Below are 19,427 nucleotides of genomic sequence, written 5' to 3'. Positions count from 1 at the left end.
GGCTAGTGATGTTGGACATCTTTCCATTGTCTATTTACCATCTGTACATCCTCTGTAGTGAAATATCTGTTCAAATCTTTCCCCCATAGTCCAGTTGGATTCTTTGTATTTTTACTGCTGGGCTTGACTGTTCTGTATGTATTCTAGATAGCACTCTGTTGCCAGATAGGTGGTTTGTACGTCTTTTCTCCCAGTCTGTGGCTTGTCTGTCCATCCTCTTCATAAAAGCTTTCACAGAACAAAATATTTTTAATTTTGATGAGCTAAGATTTTTTTTAATGTTTATTTATTTTTGAGAGACAGAGAGACCAAGCACGAGTGGAGGAGGGGGAGAGAGTGAGGGAGACACAGAATCCGAAGCAGGCTCCAGGCTCTGAGCTATCAGCACAGAGCCCAATGCGGGGCTCAAACCCATGAGCCGTGAGATTGTGACCTGAGCTGAAGTCAACATTTAACTGACTAAGCCACCTAGCCACCCCAATTGATGAGGTAAGAGTTATTAATTTTTCTTTTTATGGATCACTCCTTTGATGTTTAATCTAAGAAATGTTCATCTATCTCTAGGTCCTGAAAATTTTCTGTTATTTTTTTTCCTAAAAGCACATAGCATGTACTTTACATTTCAGTGTGTGGTCTATTTTTAGTTAATTTTTGTATAAGGTGTGAGGTTAAGGATCGCTCACTGGAGCTGGTCCCTCTTGCTGGTTCTGCCCACCCTGCTCAGTGTCTCCTGGTAGAAACAGGAGGCTCAGTCCTGGCAGAGAAAGAGTGCTTCCCAGGCCACTTAATTTGAGCAGGGCTCCCAGTGGATTCCACCTGCCAATTATGTTGGCTTTGCCAGAGGTCAGAGGGGTTCCCGTTCGGTCCAGAGGAGAAATGGGCTGGGGTACCTGGGTGGCTGAGTAGGTTAAGTGTCCAACTTCAGTTCAGGTCATGATCTTGAGGTTCATGAATTCCAGCCCCGTGTTGGGCTCTGTGCTGACAGCTCAGAGCCTGGAGTCTGCTTCAGATTCTGTCTCCCTCTCTCTCTGACCCTCCCCAACTTGCTCTCTCTCTCTCTCTCTCTCTCTCTCAAAAATCAATAAGACATTTAAAAAATTTTTAAAAAAGAGGAGAAATGGGCGTAAATAACTTTTCATATTCCATTTGTACAACTGATGAATGTGAAAGGCTTTATGTATGTCTATGCATTTGCTATTGACTCAATCCCTGAGAGACAGTTCATTTGTTCCATGAAAAAAAGCAATTAGGAAAACTCGTATTAAATGTGTTTTATTGTAGACATATTTTATAAAAGTATGGGATTTTTATTTAAACAGCATGGATCAGGTAGATATAAAACATAATGTGAAAGATGATGTAAAATAATAACACCCAACAGAAAAAGGCCACTGCTATTCATTAGGTGGTTTCACATTCAAGTACCTAGCACTGTTCGTGTTATTATATCATATTACCACTAATGCTTAAGACAGTCCCACTAAAGGGCGAATTGTTCTCTTTATTTTTAGGTTGAGTCATTTAAGGACAAATGTGTAATTAGCTCACAGAAGAACATGCAGGTAGTAAATGCAAGAGACATGAATGAAGTCTAGGCTAATGTGAACTTAAGGCCGATGTCCGTTCCATTAACAGGTAGAAAGGTCTCTTAGAGATATAACATATGACATGAAAAATAGCACAGATGGAATGAATTTATCTCACTGTCATCACATTTATAAACCAGTGAAAAGTGAGGTCGGTGCCACCCAAAGTGCTTTTCTAAAGCAGTAACTTTAGAAAAAGAGAGCCTTCCTGACCGCCCCACTGCCATCATTTTAGGTGAGCCTCCCATGTTCTTCTTAGCTTGTGGGCTCCTGAAGCCCACAGTGGGGGCTGACACCAGCCACATCTCTAGCTTTCTGTCATTTTTATAGCACATTTTAAATGTTGCCTTACATTTGTTTTGTCCTGGAGGGTCTATTAGAAAACAAAACCAAAAATGAACGAATGAACGAATGAAAGAAAGAACATAGCAAAAAAAACCCTGGCCTTCTTTCTTTAGTTTCCATGGTAAGGAAGAACCCCAAGCGCTCAAGAAGAACTTAATAAAGCCAGAAAACAGTGTCCTTAGTTAAGTCACTTGCCTATGTACTCGCAAATGAAAAGTCACAATACGTTGGGTATTGTGGTTCAAATTTTAACTCCAAATAAGTGAGATTTTTCATGCTTTTATTCAAGAAACCCAAGCAACAAAATTGTCTTTTTCTTACTTCTAGAGGCAATGAGTCATTTCTGGTCTAAATGGTTATGTTCACAAAACCAGTTCGGCTCCCATTAAATAAACAAGCCCACTCACCTTCACAAAGCTGTTCTGACACTGTCCGTCACCACTGGGGATTAGGAAGTTGTTGTCAAAGCTGATCTCCAACTGCTTACTTTCATGAGTAATGACTGTCCAGGAACATCTGCTGTTCTCGGGAAAATTCTGAGGCCAGTGAGGGGATCTGATTGTACCATTGTCTGAATGAAGTATTCCCCCACAGCCTGAAAAATTGTCACAGAAGAAGTCATTAATTTGAGAGGAAAATAACAATTTTAGTAGTCCAAAACTTCCAGAGGAGACACATTTCTCAATGTGAGAGTTCAGTCTCCTTACCTGTGAGTCACTGGCCTTCAGGGCAGGTATGCGACAAGAACTCCCCATAAGTGTAAGGGGCACTGAATCCAGAGGAAGCTTCAGCTGTTACTGTTTTGTTACATTTCTATTGAACTCACCCGAGACCACTAATCCTTGCCATAAAAAGGATAGATTTCTATTCTGTTTTCAAACAACAGCACTATTTTTCACTCCCCTTGAAGCTATATAGTATTTGAGTAGCAACAATTCTACGTTCTGTGTTTTGTTACTGCGAACACATGAGAATACAAGTCTACACTCATTTATGATTTTACTCTAACATCCAGGACTAGAGAAAATGATTTTCAAGAGGATAGATTTCTTCCATTAAGGAATCTGCTTTGTTCATATTGATACATTAATGGATGAAAATAAATTACATGGATTGAAAGAAAGAAAATCTAGAATTATTTTATACTATTAAAATATGTCCTTAAGAGATGACAAAAGAAAAAATATGAATTCCAAACAAAATGAAGTTAAGTTAAAGAGTATTCCCTGTTATCTTTTGCTTTTAAACCCTTGGAAAGCCAGTGGTGCATCTAAAACTCCCCTATGACTTCAACAGATTTAATAAGATAAAGTTTGACTCATTCCACAAAAAGCTTTTCACAATAACTCTGACTCTTCTAGAAAGAATTGCCCTGTGTGATGCTGCAAGGCTTTAAAGTAATCCTGACTAAAGTATCCAGTGCAAGTTCTTATGTTTTCTGGGAATTTCCATGAAGTTCATACTTTACATACAGAAAAACTACCCTTTTGAAATCAAATCTATTATATTTTGCCACATACAGAGCATTCACTCTAAATCACAAATCTTGTCACTTTGCTGCTCAACACTCTTCAATGGCTCCCCATTGCTCACGGGACAACAGAGAAGACAAGGCTCTTCGTGATATGGACCACCTAGATTCCTGCCCTCAGCTTACCACCCAGCCTTCTGCCTCCAAGCTCCAAATATTCCAAACTACTTGTGATTCCAATACATATTTTCTATTATTTTCGATTCTCTGGTTATGCCATGCCTTTTTGCCCATTTAGGCAACATGGTGAAGTGTTAAGATCAAAGTTTCTGGGCCCAGTGACTTTATTCAAATCCTGACTCTACCAATTATTAGCTTCACGACCTGGAAAAATTATCAACCCACCTACCCTCAGTTTCTATCCATGCGAAATGGAAAAAATATGTATTGATATTGTGTCTTCCTTACGAGGTTGTACATGAGATGACACGGGTATAACATTCTGGGTTCAGTCTGGCAGAGAGTAGTCATAAAATACATACTTGTTAAATTAGCTAATACATTTTAAGAACAGATCAATTAAAAATGCATGTTCCTTTTACCTAAAGTTTGTGTGTTCCATGTAGCATAAAATCCACCATTTTGCACCGAATGGTCCGAGTTAAAAATCACCACCAGCTGGTTGGAACCAGACTGGATCGTCCTGGGGTTTGAACTTCCACAGTATTGTCCTATTAGGGGCGATCCAGGAGAACCGCCATTCCTGACGGTTACAGAGTCCCAAGCGCAGGTTGCATGGGCTTCGATATCAAAGTCACTAAACGTAAGCTGCAGGAGAAAAAAAAAGCAAGAATGAGGACTCTGTGTTGTTCACAGACCTTTTTATTTTGTTTTGATTTATCTAATTTTGTGTTTATGTCTCTTATTTCATTCTCCCCTGCCCTCTTCTCTTTTTCCTTATTGGACGTTCTACTGGAAATTTTGAGAGGAGATGTTCCTCCTGGAACCGCAGTCACTAGAGAGACTGCCACAGTCCAGCGGGCTGGGATGGACGCTCACATCAACAATGCGATTGCACTTCTCTCCTGGGTGGGGAACATCGTCTACATATACGCTCTCCTATGCTTGCAAACTAGATTTCTTCAGTAACCGTACACTTGGAGATGCCAATGTCTGCACTCTAACGAGAGAAGACTTGGGGAAGAGGATGATCTGATTGCAGGATCAAAACCTATTCTAATTGCTTGCTTAGTAAAAGAAATCCGTTTCCACACAGGATGTGGTATTTTTGTTCCAGAACAGAATCAGAACTCACAGTGATGGTATGGCCTTGTGGGGCTTCTAACAACCAGGAACAGTGAGTCGAGCTGTCGTAAGAGGCTGGATAGTTGGGACTTGTGATCACTCCACTCTCACCCAGCTGTATTCCACCACAGTCTGAAACGAGATTTGTAAACTTCTAAATTAGATACAAGAAAAAAAAAATCTCCGCAAAGCCAAAGTAAGTAGGTCTTACAGCCATGATTTTAAAAAAACAATAAATGAATAGAAGAAAGTGGAAAAAGCAAAGTAAAACTGGGGAGAAGATTAGAAATTAACAGAATTCCATATAGTGTTAAACAGTATCACACAGTGAAGACAGGACCATTTTTTAACGTTTATTCATTTTTGAGACAGAGAGAGACAGAGCACAACCAGGGGAGGGGCAGTGAGAGAGGGAGACGCAGAATCCGAAGCAGGCTCCAGGCTCCACACTGTCAGCACAGACCCCGATGCGAGGCTCAAACTCATGAACCACGAGATCATGACCTAAGCCAAAGTCAGCTGCTTAACTGACTGAGCCACCCAGGTGTCCCAAGACAGGATCATATTTAGTACAAAAGAGAAGGAAGATAATCTGTACCATAAATGGAGAATAATTAGATGTGCATATAACCCACACTGTGTAATAACATTGCCTTGCTTGAAAGAAAACAAGCCACTGAAAATAAATATAAGCTTGAAGAATATGATGCATAGCATAACTAAAGAATTTGTCATTTGATAAAAAGCATTTATGTCGGTGGTCAGCTATCAAAGTATAGATTAGCATGGCAAGTTGAAGAACAGATATATTTTTAAAACACAGGATGGTCTGACATTCTACATGAATAATACTGCTTCCTGAAACCTCGTTCTTTTCTTTCAGTTCAATAAAGAAAAGTCAACTGGCAAGTGGTTGACCAATTTTACTCCCTCTTCCAATCAACTGTTTGATTATAACACAAAGAGATGTTAGATAAAACTATAACCAAAACGTATTTTGACTAATAGGTAAACTTAATAGAAAGAAAGGGGATTTCCAAAATCTATAAAAAAATTAAGTGTAGGGGTGCCTGGGTGGCTCAGTCGGTTAAGCGTCCGACTTCGGCTCAGGTCATGATCTCACGGTCCGTGAGTTTGAGCCCCGCATCGGGCTCTGGGCTGACGGCTCAGAGCCTGGAGCCTGCTTCGGATTCTGTGTCTCCCTCTCTCTCTGCCCCTCCCCCACCCATGCTCTGTCTCTGTCTCAGAAATGAATACCTCTCACATTCTGAGAGGTAATCCTCTACTGAAAGTTCATCAGTTTGAAAGGATGTAGAACGAAGATGTGGGCCCCAGAGATATGGGTCTGAGGTTTTGAACACCTGCACAAGAAGAACATACGGCCTTGGACCCTCACAAAAGGAAGGGCTGGAGTTGAGACTTTTACATAATGTTGAGGGTCTAAAAGAATGGCCATGTTGGTAGAAAGGGACTCTAGAAAAACTCTGATGGCCCAGAGAAGCAGCAAAGAACAGTGCTGTCTGTCTTGGGTTGAATTTTCAGATATAAGCAGAATGTCACAGATGCAAATCCAGTACAAAAACATTAGCAAATAATATCTAGTAATATGTTCAAAACACATGTCACACCAACTAGGGTTTATCCTGGAAATTAAAAGATGGTTTAATGAGAAGAAAGTCTTTTAATATACAACTTGTCATATTAATATATTAAAGGAGGAAAACAGAATCATCTCAAAAGATGCAGAAAAATCAGTTGGTAAAATCTTATATCCATTCAGAATTAAAAAAAAAAAGTACACTAACAATTGAAGGGATTTCTTTAACCTGATAAGAAGTATTTACTGAAAACCTAAGAGAAATCAATAAATTTAACAATAAAAGGTCATAGGCATTCACATTAAGGTCAGAAACAAGATGCTATCACCCCTTCTGTTCAACATTGTGATGGTGGCATAGCCAGTGAAATAAGACGAGAAAAAACATTAAGTTTTGGGGTTGAAAGAAACAAATACTATCATTTGCAGAAGACAGGATTGTTGACACAGAAAAAAACACAGATAACCTACAGATAAAATACCAAAGCTAGTAAGAGTGTAGTGAAATCTCTGGGCTAAAGATCCACGTGTAAAAAATTTTAAATTCCTGGATATCGGCAACAAACAATTAGAAGACGTAATTTGGAACATCTCATTGACATTAGTAACAAAACTAATAGCTACCTAGAAATGAATCTAACAAACTAGATGTGAGATCTTTGTGGGAAAAATTGTTAACTAGTCTATTGCCAGAGTTTGAGAGCTTAATCACAAGTCTTACCTGTAAAAGAATACTCCGCATGAAATCCAACATGTTCTACACGTTCATTGGTGACGAAGTGTATCCACACCTGAGGATAAGGTATGACCAGTGGCACTGTAGGTTTTGAAGGTCCACAAAGTCTCCACATAAGAGGCCCATCAGCATCCCCTGAGCAAAATAATACGCCAATTGCCATAATTTATGTAGCTTTTGAGAAAGACATTCCATGAATTCAGTAGGAACAAATAATAAAAAACATTTCAAGGTATTTATTGACACACATCGAAATTCTGATGTAGTAGCTGCCATTTCACAAAGTTCCTTTCTATGTTTGTCAACTGCAAAAGAAAGAGTCCCTCCAACAGGGTAAAAACAAACAACAACAACAAAAACAAAAAAACAAAGGAAAAAAACCCATGCTTTTTTAGTATGGGCATCTTTCTCTACTGTAGGTGCCATTTTGTTCCAATTTGTGTTTTCATAACTATTTTAGCATACCTAAACAGAAGATACAATTAATTAAAAAGAAAACAAAACCTTTTGGATGTGCCTTTTTTTAGGAAGTAAAAAATATAATACCAACAGTGATAAAATATATCATCAAGATAAAAGTGATAATTAGCTAAAATTTTAATGATTTCTTCACTGCATTTAATCAACTAAAATGAATAGAATATTCAGTACTCAGGCTAAGAGTTGAGAGAGCTGAGTATTTTTACGGAGATTATTTTTCACGGTAATTTGATTAACCTTTTTTAAAACACCTGCCGAGCTCACATTTAATCTTCTCTTTATCCTGTCAGATCAATATTATTGATCGCGTAAGTCAACAAAATATAGTATTTTAACTGTCTCTAAAATGAGGGACTATAAGAAATTTAATATACAGCTACTCTGCTTAATTCAATAAGCCAGTGGTTTTGAGCCAGGTGGCAGTGGTGTGGGTTTGTCAGAATCACACGGAGAACATTCTCAAACTACAATTTCCATTTTCCTCGTAAGTCTCCTCTAGATTCATCTACCTAGAAGGGTCCAGATGATTCTCCTGCTGAGTCCCTTGGTCTGTGACCACAAACTTTATCAAGTTCTCCCTGAAAATTCTGTCCGACATGGTCTCAAAGTCAGCAATGATTTCCCTAGCCACCGTAGAACATTGCCACCACCTAATTGTACTAGTTTCTGCTGCTTTCAACCTCCTTTAAAAAAATTTTTTTTGCAATGACATGGAACTCAGTGAACCTTAAATAGCATAGACGATCTACAATGTTACGTTATTTCTCTTTTTCAAACCACAGAAAGGGTGTCAATGTAACAATGGGGGGCAATTTGATGGATAACCCACTCCTCAACTGCAAGAAAGAACTAAAATGGATTCATCTTCTATGAATGCAGATTTTTAAAAATTCTGGAGACTTATGGTTTACCAAGTAAACCTCAATCCATTTCCATCATGAAAACAAAGACAAGCTTGACTCCTCTGGGGATAATTCCCCAAATAACTTCCATGTGCTTCTCCATCTGGTACACTGCAAAACTTCTTTTGATTTCTAAGTAGAATTCCTGTAACTTTAGGAAATCACTGATACAGTTCTGACCATGCCAAGTCCCAGTCTCTGAGGAAAGAAGTCTTGAGTACTAAAAGATTATTGAAGGGACCACCTGAACTCATGAGGAGAGAACAGACAGGCACCTGGGTGGCTCAGTCGGTTAAGCATCCGACTCTCGATTTCCTCTCAGGTAGTGATCTCACAGTTCCCTTAGTTGGAGCCTTGCATTGGGTTCTGTGCTGACAGTGCGGAGCCTGCTTGGGATTCTCTCTCTCTCCCTCTCTCTCTGCCTGCCCCACCTCCACTTGGCCTTTTGCTCTCTCTCCCTCTCTGAAAATAGATACATAAACATTAAAAAGAGACAGAGAATACACCCAAACCGAATCTCTCCTGGGTAAGTCTCACATCAATTGAAACACTGACCCATCTCACTCACTGTTACTAGAGCATGTTACCTCAGCTGGGTGTCCACAGAATTACAGCTTTTTTCTGACCAACATTCTTTTGGATTCTATGTACATATATTGTAGGCACGTGAGTCCCTTCATTGTTGGTGGTCCCCAGGTATAAGAAGAATACCGTGGATAAATGGGAGAACAGTTGGGGCGCCTGGGTGGCTCAGTCAATTGAGCATCCCACTCTTGATTTCAGCTCAGGTCATGATCCCAGGGTCGTGATCCCAGGATCGTGGGATCGAGCCTGGAGATAGGCTCTGCACTGAGCATGGAGCCCGCTTAAGATTCTTTCTCTCTCCTTCTGCCCCACTCCACTGCATGTGCTTTCTCTCTCTCTCTCTCTAATAAAAAATATAAAAAAATAAACTGGGAGAACATGCTCTTTGATTGAACTCACCCACTCGTAGCTCAAGGACATCAAACTGACAGTCTTGGTGACTTTCCAGGTAAAAATCTTCAAAGTGAATGTAAATGGATGAATTTCCCTGATTTGGATTGCTGAGAGTCCATTCACAATTTAAGTTTCTTGAGTAATTACTGACTCCGTCATAGCCAGGGGAAGTGAAGTTTCCTTTGGCGGAATTTGTAAGGGACCCACCACATACTAAGAAAAAAAGGGGCAACAGAGAAAGTAGCAGTGAGGTCCAGGCCATAACAGAAGATGTAAATAATACAATAACAACGAAAATAACAACAAGATTTTTATTGCTTTGTTTTTGTAGATGACATTAAGATTATGGGTGAAGGGCTGGTTCGTGCATGGAGAAGTTTCTGTGAGTTTCTGTGAGTGTCTATGGAAGTTTGTGTGAATTTCTACAGAAGACGTTTCTGAGAGTTTGGAAATATGTGTAAAACTAAACAGCTTCTTTATTTTCCTGTAGGGTAGATTAGGTGGATTTGCGGGTTTGGCTGGGCATCTGTTTCTCCTAATTTAAGCCTATTGTTCGTTAATATTTAATTTGGAGAAATATCTAACTACAGTGGTGGTCTCAGTGGCTTCTCATTAGCAACTCTCCACTTGAGCCTTGTTATTTCATCAAACAAATAACATCATGGGAGTGCCAATGAATTCGCTCCTTTTCATATGGGAATGAATGCTCCTATCAATGAAACAAAGATTTTTTTAAACATTCAGTTCCAACTCTTTCTACAATTTAAAACTCTTAGATAATAGCCCCAATCCAGAAAGTAGGCGAATATTTAGACCGGAAAGGCCATATCTTGTATAAATTTTCAATACTCTGTATCCAATGTGAACCCTCATTCATTTACACTGGAAATACATATACAGATGGCTGGCTAAGAAACCATAAAATCTGTCTATCTTCAATTAGTCACTTTCAGGGAGTCAGTTACCTTTTAGAGATAGAAGGTCACTTTCAGCAGAAAATAATTGACCAAGGACTGTGAAATAGGCAACCAGTATTTCATGGCGACATTATACGGGACTGAGCTAGAAGCTCTCCTAACAGCATTGTTTTTTTTTTTAATTCACAATGGCAGCTTTCTTTCTGAAAGCATAACTTTTTTTTTTTTTTTTCCTGCCTGGCATGGGTTTTCTCCCTGGTTATATGTGTTTATAACCCTGGTTATATGTGTTATATAGCTGCTGTAGAAGCTCTTAGGTGTAATTTTGATCTCGAAAGGGAAAATAGACGGCTCGGTGGCTATTGGTGGTAGCTGTGCGAACATCTGCGGTGCCCATGATTGAAACAGGTGTATTTATAACGTCTTCTCTTACCTGCATCTTCACTGGATGTGTAGGAAGCACTGAAACCTCCATATGGCCTGGATCCATCAGTGAAAAACACGACTCTCATCTTGTGCCCTGAAGATTTGATCTCCTCGCTTACGTTCACACTGCTACACAGTTTCCCTAGCTGGGGTGAGTTACTTCTAATGCCATTGAATATCTGTTGGAAAAATCATTTAACCTTTAGTCACACAGTCCATCTTACTGAATATTTCCTGGGAGATTATATTCACAGCCCAGATACACTTCCTTCTAAGGAAACTCTGGGCTAAAATGAATTACTTAACAGTCCGGGCTCCTAGCCCAGTGCCACAAGCCACTTTGTTGCCCGGAGCACATTCTGTGGCCTCAGGGTCATTTCACTAAAATGAGAGTATTACAGTAAAGCCCTCCTGCCATGTGCTGACAAATGAAAAACTGCTGTACTCTTTGCAACTGGAAACCAAGCTCTAAATGTAAATTAGACAGGCCAACGCTCTTACATCTTAGTTCACAGAGTTCACTGATGGACCATTTTTCTTAACAATGTATCAGGACCTTTCGTATTTGGAATGAAGGCTTAAATGTTAGTCTCTGATGATTTGAAGCCTATAATAACTCAAATATTTTAAAATGCCTTGAAAAGTAACTTTAAAAAATCAATATAATAGTTCTTTCCTGAGTACTTATGGATCCAAAGCCTCACTTTTCTTATTAATTTGAATTTTAAAAAATGGTTTTGAGTAGTGCTGACTCCAAAATATTAAACAATAATTCTAGTTATGCATATACTTATAATAACTGGAAAGTATTATTCCATTTCTGTGCAAGACCGAGGGAGTTTTAGCCTGCCCGGTTTTCACGGTTCAGGAAAGATCCAGAAGTAACTAAACAATAATTGAGTAATTGATATTCCTGTTTTTAACAAGAATTTGAATCATTCACAATTAAAAATAATGATTCAGAGGATGGCACTGACAGAAACGAAAGAGGAGGATGCACTCCATAACAGACGGTGTGAGCTTTTTTATTTACTATCATTGATTATTAAATTGAGCTCTGTGGGCTTCTGGTTTAAAGTGTCTTCTGACTCAAAGGACCAGACACAGCATTTCCTATTGCTAACTGAGCACCAGGCTCTGCTAATAGCCTGCTTGTATTACTTGATCCAATTAGCACAATGCCCTCTCAGACACAAAATATCATCCCTGTTTTCCAGATTAAGACAGTAGAATTCAGAAAGGGTTATGCAATTTGCTTAAGTTCAAACAACTAATGATCATAAAACTGGATTGAAATCGTCCCTCTGATTGCAAACCATGAAGTCATGTAGAAGGCAACAGAAGATGACAAAATTTCAGTAATACTGGAAACAGGAATGGGCAACATTTTGCCAGAATCAGAGGGATTATCAGCAACTACAGACTAATGGAACACATTGGAAACCATGACCATTGGCGGTTATCCTTGCGCCAACGTCTGCCTGAGCTTAGAATCACAATGACTGATAATGTTCAGGCATCCATTTATAACATGAGCTCCTGCTTTTAAAGGCCACCAAAGTGCTGTTTCCACTTTCCTCCTCCACTCACATATGTACGCAGAAACTGCAACTCCCAGAAAACAATGGGGCAGGAAGTAGGCATTTGAGACTCAGGACAAGCTCTAAAATTTGCTATAAGCAGGAATAAAATCAGGCACATGTCTCATTGTAGTGCATTTCTTCTTTATTTCTCTCTCTTCCTGTCTCTTTCTTTCTCCATCTCCATCTCTTTCTCTTTCTCCTTCTTTCTTTTCTTCTTGCTTCACCCCCACCTTTTTCGAGAAGTTCTCAAAGTAAATAAGGTACGGGCAAAGGGCAAGCCACATCCCCTTATTTATAGCAGAGTGAAGAGGAAACAAAACATGCAGTGAACCTATAGAAATAGATTTTGAAGAAAAAGAATGGGGATATGATATTAAAGATTCATAAAAGAAATTAATTCTGAGAGGTATTGTCGGAGTTTTAACCTCCCCAGGAAAAAAAGAGACCTGTAGACAGGACATTTGTAGTTTCCCCTCATTGATTGGTCAAGTCCCTCCCCTCCCCACCCAATGAGGACCATAAATTGACAATCCCATGCACACAGAGATTCCAAGCAGCATTTTAGTACTTCATTCTTGAATATCAATAAGCAACCAAGCGTCACCACACATTTAAGGAAACATCTAATGTAAAAGGCAGAGACCACTCAATATACATAAATAGGAAACAGGAACTTGAAAGAAATGGACCCTTCCAAAAGGAAGCAACATAAAACTTTAAAATTATGATTAACAAGTTTATAACCATAGGTGAATGTATCAAATACATATGATATTTTAATGGAGAGAGTATATTCAAAGATCAATGGTAAAATAAGGATAATTCCAGGTACACCCCTTCTCAAAAAGCTTAACATCCATGCCTACGTCCTTATGGAAATACAAGAACATATGCCTCACCGAATGAGGAAATGAGCCAAGACAGGGAAATGCACAAATCATGGAGTCTGGGGCCAGCCCAGGAGAGGAATGAAGGGGCTTGCAAAGTTGCTGGTGAAGGGCATGTCTGGTTTGACAGCTGGCATCAGGCATGTAGCTGATGGAGAAAGGTTCCATCATGGAGAATATCCATGGAGAAAGGATTTTGCTAAGGAAAACAAATGAACTGGTGGGTGTGCTTTACTATACAAGGTGGGGACGTACACCAGGAGCGAGAGTGTGTGGGAGAATCAGTGATATGTGCATCAACACTAAATATTAGAAAGGACACAATTATTGTTATTACTCAGAAAAAACCAAGAAAATGCTACCATAGTATATTACTTGGTTGGGTTGGGAATGGCATATATATAATCATAATCTTGTAAACACTGAAGAGAAATTTAAGCAAAATCTGTGACATATGTATTTTGGGAGCAAGTTGGCAGAGGCTATGAATTGTGCGTAGCCCTGTGAGCATTTGGGCTAAGGGGGTTGGATTGTGAAGAGAGCTCAACCCTCATCTTCCAGAGTTGCATGTGGATAGATAATGTCTAAGACTGAAAAGCAAACAAGGAGCAGAATAGGAATATTATTTTGAAATAATGACATATGCACCCAAGAAAAAGCTAAAAGAGTTGGAAGTAGACAACTTTGGCATATATGATTCAGAGATGGGAAAATGACATGTAAGATGTGATTCAGAATTTGTGGTTGTTGCTGCAAATTTTATTTTCTTATTCAAGTTCTGAAACTATGACTCTTCATATTATCTTTCCTGCACAGCATGTGAAGATTCTGCTGGTAAGCATCCTAATAACCATTATATTCAATATTTCAACTATGGAAACAATTTCAAAAGGAAATAAGCTGTTGTGTGCATAAAAATTTTAGCAATGGATTGGTTGCTAATTGACTGAAATTCAAGTATTTTTAATATTTTTTATTTTCAGAACTCTCCAAATTTTGTTCAATAGGCATCCATTATATTTATAATCGGAAAAATAGATGAAAATTAGCATGCAAATGAATTATGCCACATTATTACAACTACATGATATATTCATTGACAAGAAAATACATCAAAATATGATATACTGGGAGTGGTTAATTTTTTTTTCTACTTCAACCTTGCCTCTATATGTTCAGTTGTTAATAGGAAGGAAATGTTCCTTTAAAATAACCAAGCTTACAGGCACCTGGGTGGCTCAGTCGGTTAAGCATCCAATTCAGCTCAGGTCATGATCTCATGGTTCACGAGGTTGAGACCTGCATTGGGTTCTGTGCTGACAGCTCAGAATCTGGAGCCTGCTTTGGATTCTGTGTCTCCCTTTCTCTCTGCCCCTCCTCCCACTCTCTCTCTCTCTTTCTGTGTCTCTCCCTCAAAACTAAAATTAAAAAAAATATTAAAACATAAAATAAGCAAGCTTAGTCCAAAATTCCCTGGCTTTCAGATAGAAGAAAACACCTGGGGCCCCATAATTTTTAATATCTGATAAAACAGATCATTGCAATCCTTCAGGTGTTAGAAGGGATACAGGAGTACTGATGCATAGGGGCACTTGTACCCCAATGTTTATAGCAGCACTCTCAACAATAGCCAAATTATGGAAAGAGCCTAAGTGTCCATCAACTGATGAATGGATAAAGAAATTGTGGTTTATATACACAATGGAGTACTACGTGGCAATGAGAAAGAATGAAATATGGCCCTTTGTAGCAACATGGATGGAACTGGAGAGTGTGATGCTAAGTGAAATAAGCCATACAGAGAAAGACAGATACCATATGTTTTCACTCTTATGTGGATCCTGAGAAACTTAACAGAAACCCATGGGGGAGGGGAAGGAAAAAAAAAAAGAGGTTAGAGTGGGAGAGAGCCAAAGCATAAAAGACTCTTAAAAACTGAGAACAAACTGAGGGCTGATGGGGGGTGGGAGGGAGGGGAGGGTGAGTGATGGGTATTGAGGAAGGCACCTGTTGGGATGAGCACTGGGTGTTGTATGGAAACCAATTCGACAATAAATTTCATATATTTAAAAATAAATAAATAAAGGATTATAGCTAAACTATAAAAAAAATCCTTCAGGTGGTAGAACCTGGAAGCAAAACTTGAAGCTTGAATATGATCATTTTAGGGCAACACGAAGTATTATAGTAATGTACAAAGATGCTTTGTATTTCTGAATCTACTACCCAACAGGAGACAACTAAATTGAAAACAAAAGTGACTTGTCTTTAAAAAAGGACAATGATAGGGGTGCCTGGGTGACTCAGTCAGTTAAGCATCTGACTTTGGCTCAGGTAATGATCTCACAGTTCATGGGTTCCAGCCCTGCATCGGGCTCTCTGCTGTCAGCACAGAGCCTGCTTTGGATCCTCTGTTCCTTGCTCTCTCCGCCCCTCCCCATCTTGTGCTCTCTCTTCTGTCTCTCTCAAAATAAATAACTAAACTTAAAAAAAGGGGGGGGGGCGCCTGGGTGGAGCAGTCGGTTAAGCGTCCGACTTCAGCCAGGTCACGATCTCGTGGTCCGTGAGTTCGAGCCCCGCGTCAGGCTCTGGGCTGATGGCTCGGAGCCTGGAGCCTGTTTCCGATTCTGTGTCTCCCTCTCTCTCTGCCCCTCCCCTGTTCATGCTCTGTCTCTCTCTGTCCCAAAAATAAATAAAAAACGTTGAAAAAAAAATTAAAAAAAAAAAACAGTGGGGGGGGGCAATGATAGTGCTTCTATTCATTCATTCAATAATTATTGTTTCTATTCTGTGCCAGGCACTGGGGACTCCATGGGAATGAAACAGAGGGCACATCCTGATGGAGCTTACATTCTGGCTGGGAGAGCAGACAATAAACAGACAAACAAATAAATGCGGGGGGAATGTCAGTTGGTGTGAAGTGCTGTGAAGGCAAAAATGCAGGGAGCAGGATGGGCCAGGGTGGAATCGATTGAATGTAGGGTCGCAGGGAGCAGGTCGTTTGAAGAGCAGCGAAGAAGAGAGACAGTGAACAGACAGCCGTCGGGGAGATGCAGGCCAGAGGCCGTAGCACAGGTGCAGTGGGTTGTGGAACATTCTAGCACCCAAAAGGAAGCCAGTGGGACTGGATCCTAGTGGGCAGGAGGGGAGTTTGAGAGGAGATGCAGATTCTATAGGGCCAGCTGGGCCAGTGTAATGATCTGGGATCGTCCCCTGGGTGAGAGGAGAGGCCAGTAGAGGATTTTCAAGGAGAGCGGCATGATGTGCTTTACCTTTACACCCGTCACACCAGCTGCTGTGCTGAAAGTGCAGGGAGACAAGGGTGGGACTAGGGAGACAGGCCGGAAGTTATTAAATTACATTTAAGTGAGCCGTGATGGCTGTAGTAGGGGATATGGTGAGAAGGAGTTAGATTCTGGATCTCCTTAAAGATACAGTCAGTGGGGTTGATTACGCATGTAATACAAGGTGTGAGAGAAAGTTCTCCAAGACAGACATCAATGTTTTTGACCTGAGCATCCCCAAGTTTGAAACTGTTATTTGCTGAGATAACAAGGACTGAGGAAAGGTCGAGTTGGGTACAGAAATATATTAATATTAATGTATAATTAATCCTGTATGTGTCTATATGTTTATATGCGTATCTGTCATTTAACAATCTTCATTCCCACTCATGGGTCTCCTTTGTTTTCCTTTGCTAAGGGAAGCTAAGAATGCTGACGGCATATCCCCAACCATTTGACCTTGGCAGCACTGACCTTGGCAGGCAGCCGTGGTCTTCCAAAGGAGTCACTCAGTACCTCAGGCAGAAAACAGTAACCGTGCAGGACCACTCAATCGCTCAGAACTTTTGGTGGTGGCCCGTTCTGTGACTCTGGTCCCAGTCATCTATGTGCTACCCACAGGCTCAGCTTTTCTCCATTTACCCGTTTTGCCATGTGTAATGATCATTTGCTCTTAAAATTTATCCTGCCTATGACCCTGATGTATTTTGTGACAACAAAGAGCCTCTTAAACAGGTCTTACAAATATCATGGCAGTTTACTGCATTTTTGTTCTATCTAAAATACTGAGAATTGGGGCGCCTGGGTGGCTCAGTCAGTTAAGCATCCGACTTCAACTCAGGTCACGATCTCGCAGTCTGTGAGTTTGAGCCCCGCGTCAGGCTCTGGGCTGATTGCTCAAAGCCTGGAGACTGCTTCGGATTCTGTGCCTCCCTCTCTCTCTGACCCTCCCCCATTCATGCTCTGTCTCTCTCTGTCTCAAAAATAAATAAACGTTAAAAAAAAATTAAAAAAAAGAATACTGAGAATGTGTCTGAGGTACAGTTGCACATATGGGAATATTCCCGACCTACTTTTCTGACTACGATTGATAGGTCATTAAGCTCCTTCAACGATGGAACGTGATATCCCTGACTGCAAGGAGACACTCACTGTCACATGCTCGCTGTTGCAGGATGGATGAACTTCCAGCCTCAGGTTGTTAAACGTCAGGGTGACCCGCCTTCCTTCCTGCACCGTGATCCTCCACTCACAGAGCCGGCCGTGAGGATTTGGGTTCGGGAAGTTGGGAGAAGTGAATGTTCCGGTAGGGCCCTGTAGGTCTCCACCACACTCTGAAGGGGAAGAAACCCAAGAAATCATCTTCCGATCCGATCAAAATGACCCCTTCCACAGGGAGTGTTCTCTAAAATATTTTCTTTAGTATTCCACGGGATACTAAAATTACGGCTTTTATTTTTCACTATGTGTACGTGATGACTTAACAGAGAACGTTGGTATTCACTTCCTATCTCTAATATTTAACATTTAATTCACGTTTCCATGGATGACAGTTCACTGGTAGTATTCTATCATCATGGCCCAAGAAGCATGAGAGACCAACGGCTGTAGTAATCTCAAGAGTCAGAAGATTCAGAAGACTTTTGTAATCACCCAGTTTTTTTCAGATAAAATCTGTGTTTTACCAAAGTATTTCAGAAAGGCCAATTCTGACAACTGTGGGGCTAATGGACTGGCTTTCTTAGGATGAGTATATGTGTGTGTGTGTGTATATATATATATATATAGTATTACTAATATTATTATATTATCTACTATACTTAACAAATCAGTGAACTTACCTTCCATGCTAGATTCAAACCGTAGTCTAAATCCCGAGGCAGTCAGAGAGCCATCTGTGACAAACCTGACCAAAGCGATATTGCTAGAAGTGTCTATGCTGTCGGGAATGGTGTTTCCACAGTATCTGCCCAATAAATTTCCTGTGAGAGTCAAATAATTAAGTATATACACATTCAGGTGATTGATTTCATTTAACCTCTATTTGAGGTGTTCTACAAGTACAAAGAAAATGATAAAACACAAGGCTCTGCCCACGAAGAAATGGTGACCTCTGTTGAGAGGACAAACAGGAATAAAACGAAGATATTCAAGTATGTGGAGACGTGTAACAAAACTGCAACCAGTTAGGGCAAGGCGGTCTCAGCGCAACGAGGGAGCTCATTTGGTTAAGGAGATGGTTCCAGTCAACAGAGTGGCAAAGTGTCCAACTCCCGTGATTTCTAGGATACACACACACCCTCTCCTCTCCTTAGCCAACAGGATGCCCCTCAAATAACTGCATATGGGCCTAGAAAGTCTCAACAGAAAGAGGATGTCTTCACAATACAGTGCTCTCTCAACGTGATCTATAAAGATAAGCTATATAAGGACACCTGGGGCTCCGGACACCCACTGTTTATGAGGGGGAACCCAGGGAGGGAAAAGTTGGCAGAGGTCCGAGCTGACTGCCCTTCTATGCAAAGAATAGATGCAGTTTGGCCTTTCTTGAGGCAACTTCGGAGGCCGAATGAGTACCTGTGAAAATAAACACCCCCAAAAGACAGCAGACGTATTTCACTGACCAGAGGTGTGGTTTTCCCAGATCTCCACAAAGTCTTTTTCACAGCCAGAGGAGTTCTGAAGGTTAAAGTCTTCAAAATGGATGGTGAGGTAGTGTCCCCAGGGACCCTCCAGATGCCACTCACACAGCAAATTGTCTCTATACGGCAGTGTTGGGTATCCGCTGCTTTCGATGACGCCACTTTGCCCTGTCACTCTTCCCCCACACGCGGCTGCAAAAAAAGAACAATGTTCTGTTACAGCGTTGTTGTTGTTGTTGTTGTTGTTAATTTAACCAGTGCATTTATAAACTTTCAGATGCCAATTGA

General features: G+C 40.3%; 1 protein-coding gene across 1 annotated transcript in view; it reads right to left on the bottom strand.

Annotated features, from left to right (window-relative positions):
- Nucleotides 1–19,427, bottom strand: part of CUBN (cubilin) — a 273,842-nt gene that overhangs the window by 61,617 nt on the left and 192,798 nt on the right. Inside the window, exons 46-54 of the mRNA XM_019460669.2 lie at nt 19,122–19,331; nt 18,339–18,479; nt 17,650–17,831; nt 10,751–10,922; nt 9,407–9,613; nt 7,026–7,175; nt 4,718–4,839; nt 4,005–4,230; nt 2,339–2,526 (exon numbers count right to left, since the gene is read on the bottom strand). Coding sequence (XP_019316214.2) covers nt 2,339–2,526; nt 4,005–4,230; nt 4,718–4,839; nt 7,026–7,175; nt 9,407–9,613; nt 10,751–10,922; nt 17,650–17,831; nt 18,339–18,479; nt 19,122–19,331 — 1,598 coding nt within the window. The remainder of the gene's footprint in view (nt 1–2,338; nt 2,527–4,004; nt 4,231–4,717; nt 4,840–7,025; nt 7,176–9,406; nt 9,614–10,750; nt 10,923–17,649; nt 17,832–18,338; nt 18,480–19,121; nt 19,332–19,427) is intronic.

This window comes from Panthera pardus, unplaced genomic scaffold (genome assembly GCF_024362965.1).
Source record: "Panthera pardus isolate Hobbes unplaced genomic scaffold, ASM2436296v1 HiC_scaffold_6, whole genome shotgun sequence".
In the NCBI taxonomy this organism is placed as follows: Eukaryota; Metazoa; Chordata; class Mammalia; order Carnivora; family Felidae; genus Panthera; species Panthera pardus.
This window is presented reverse-complemented; position numbering and strand designations above follow the sequence as displayed.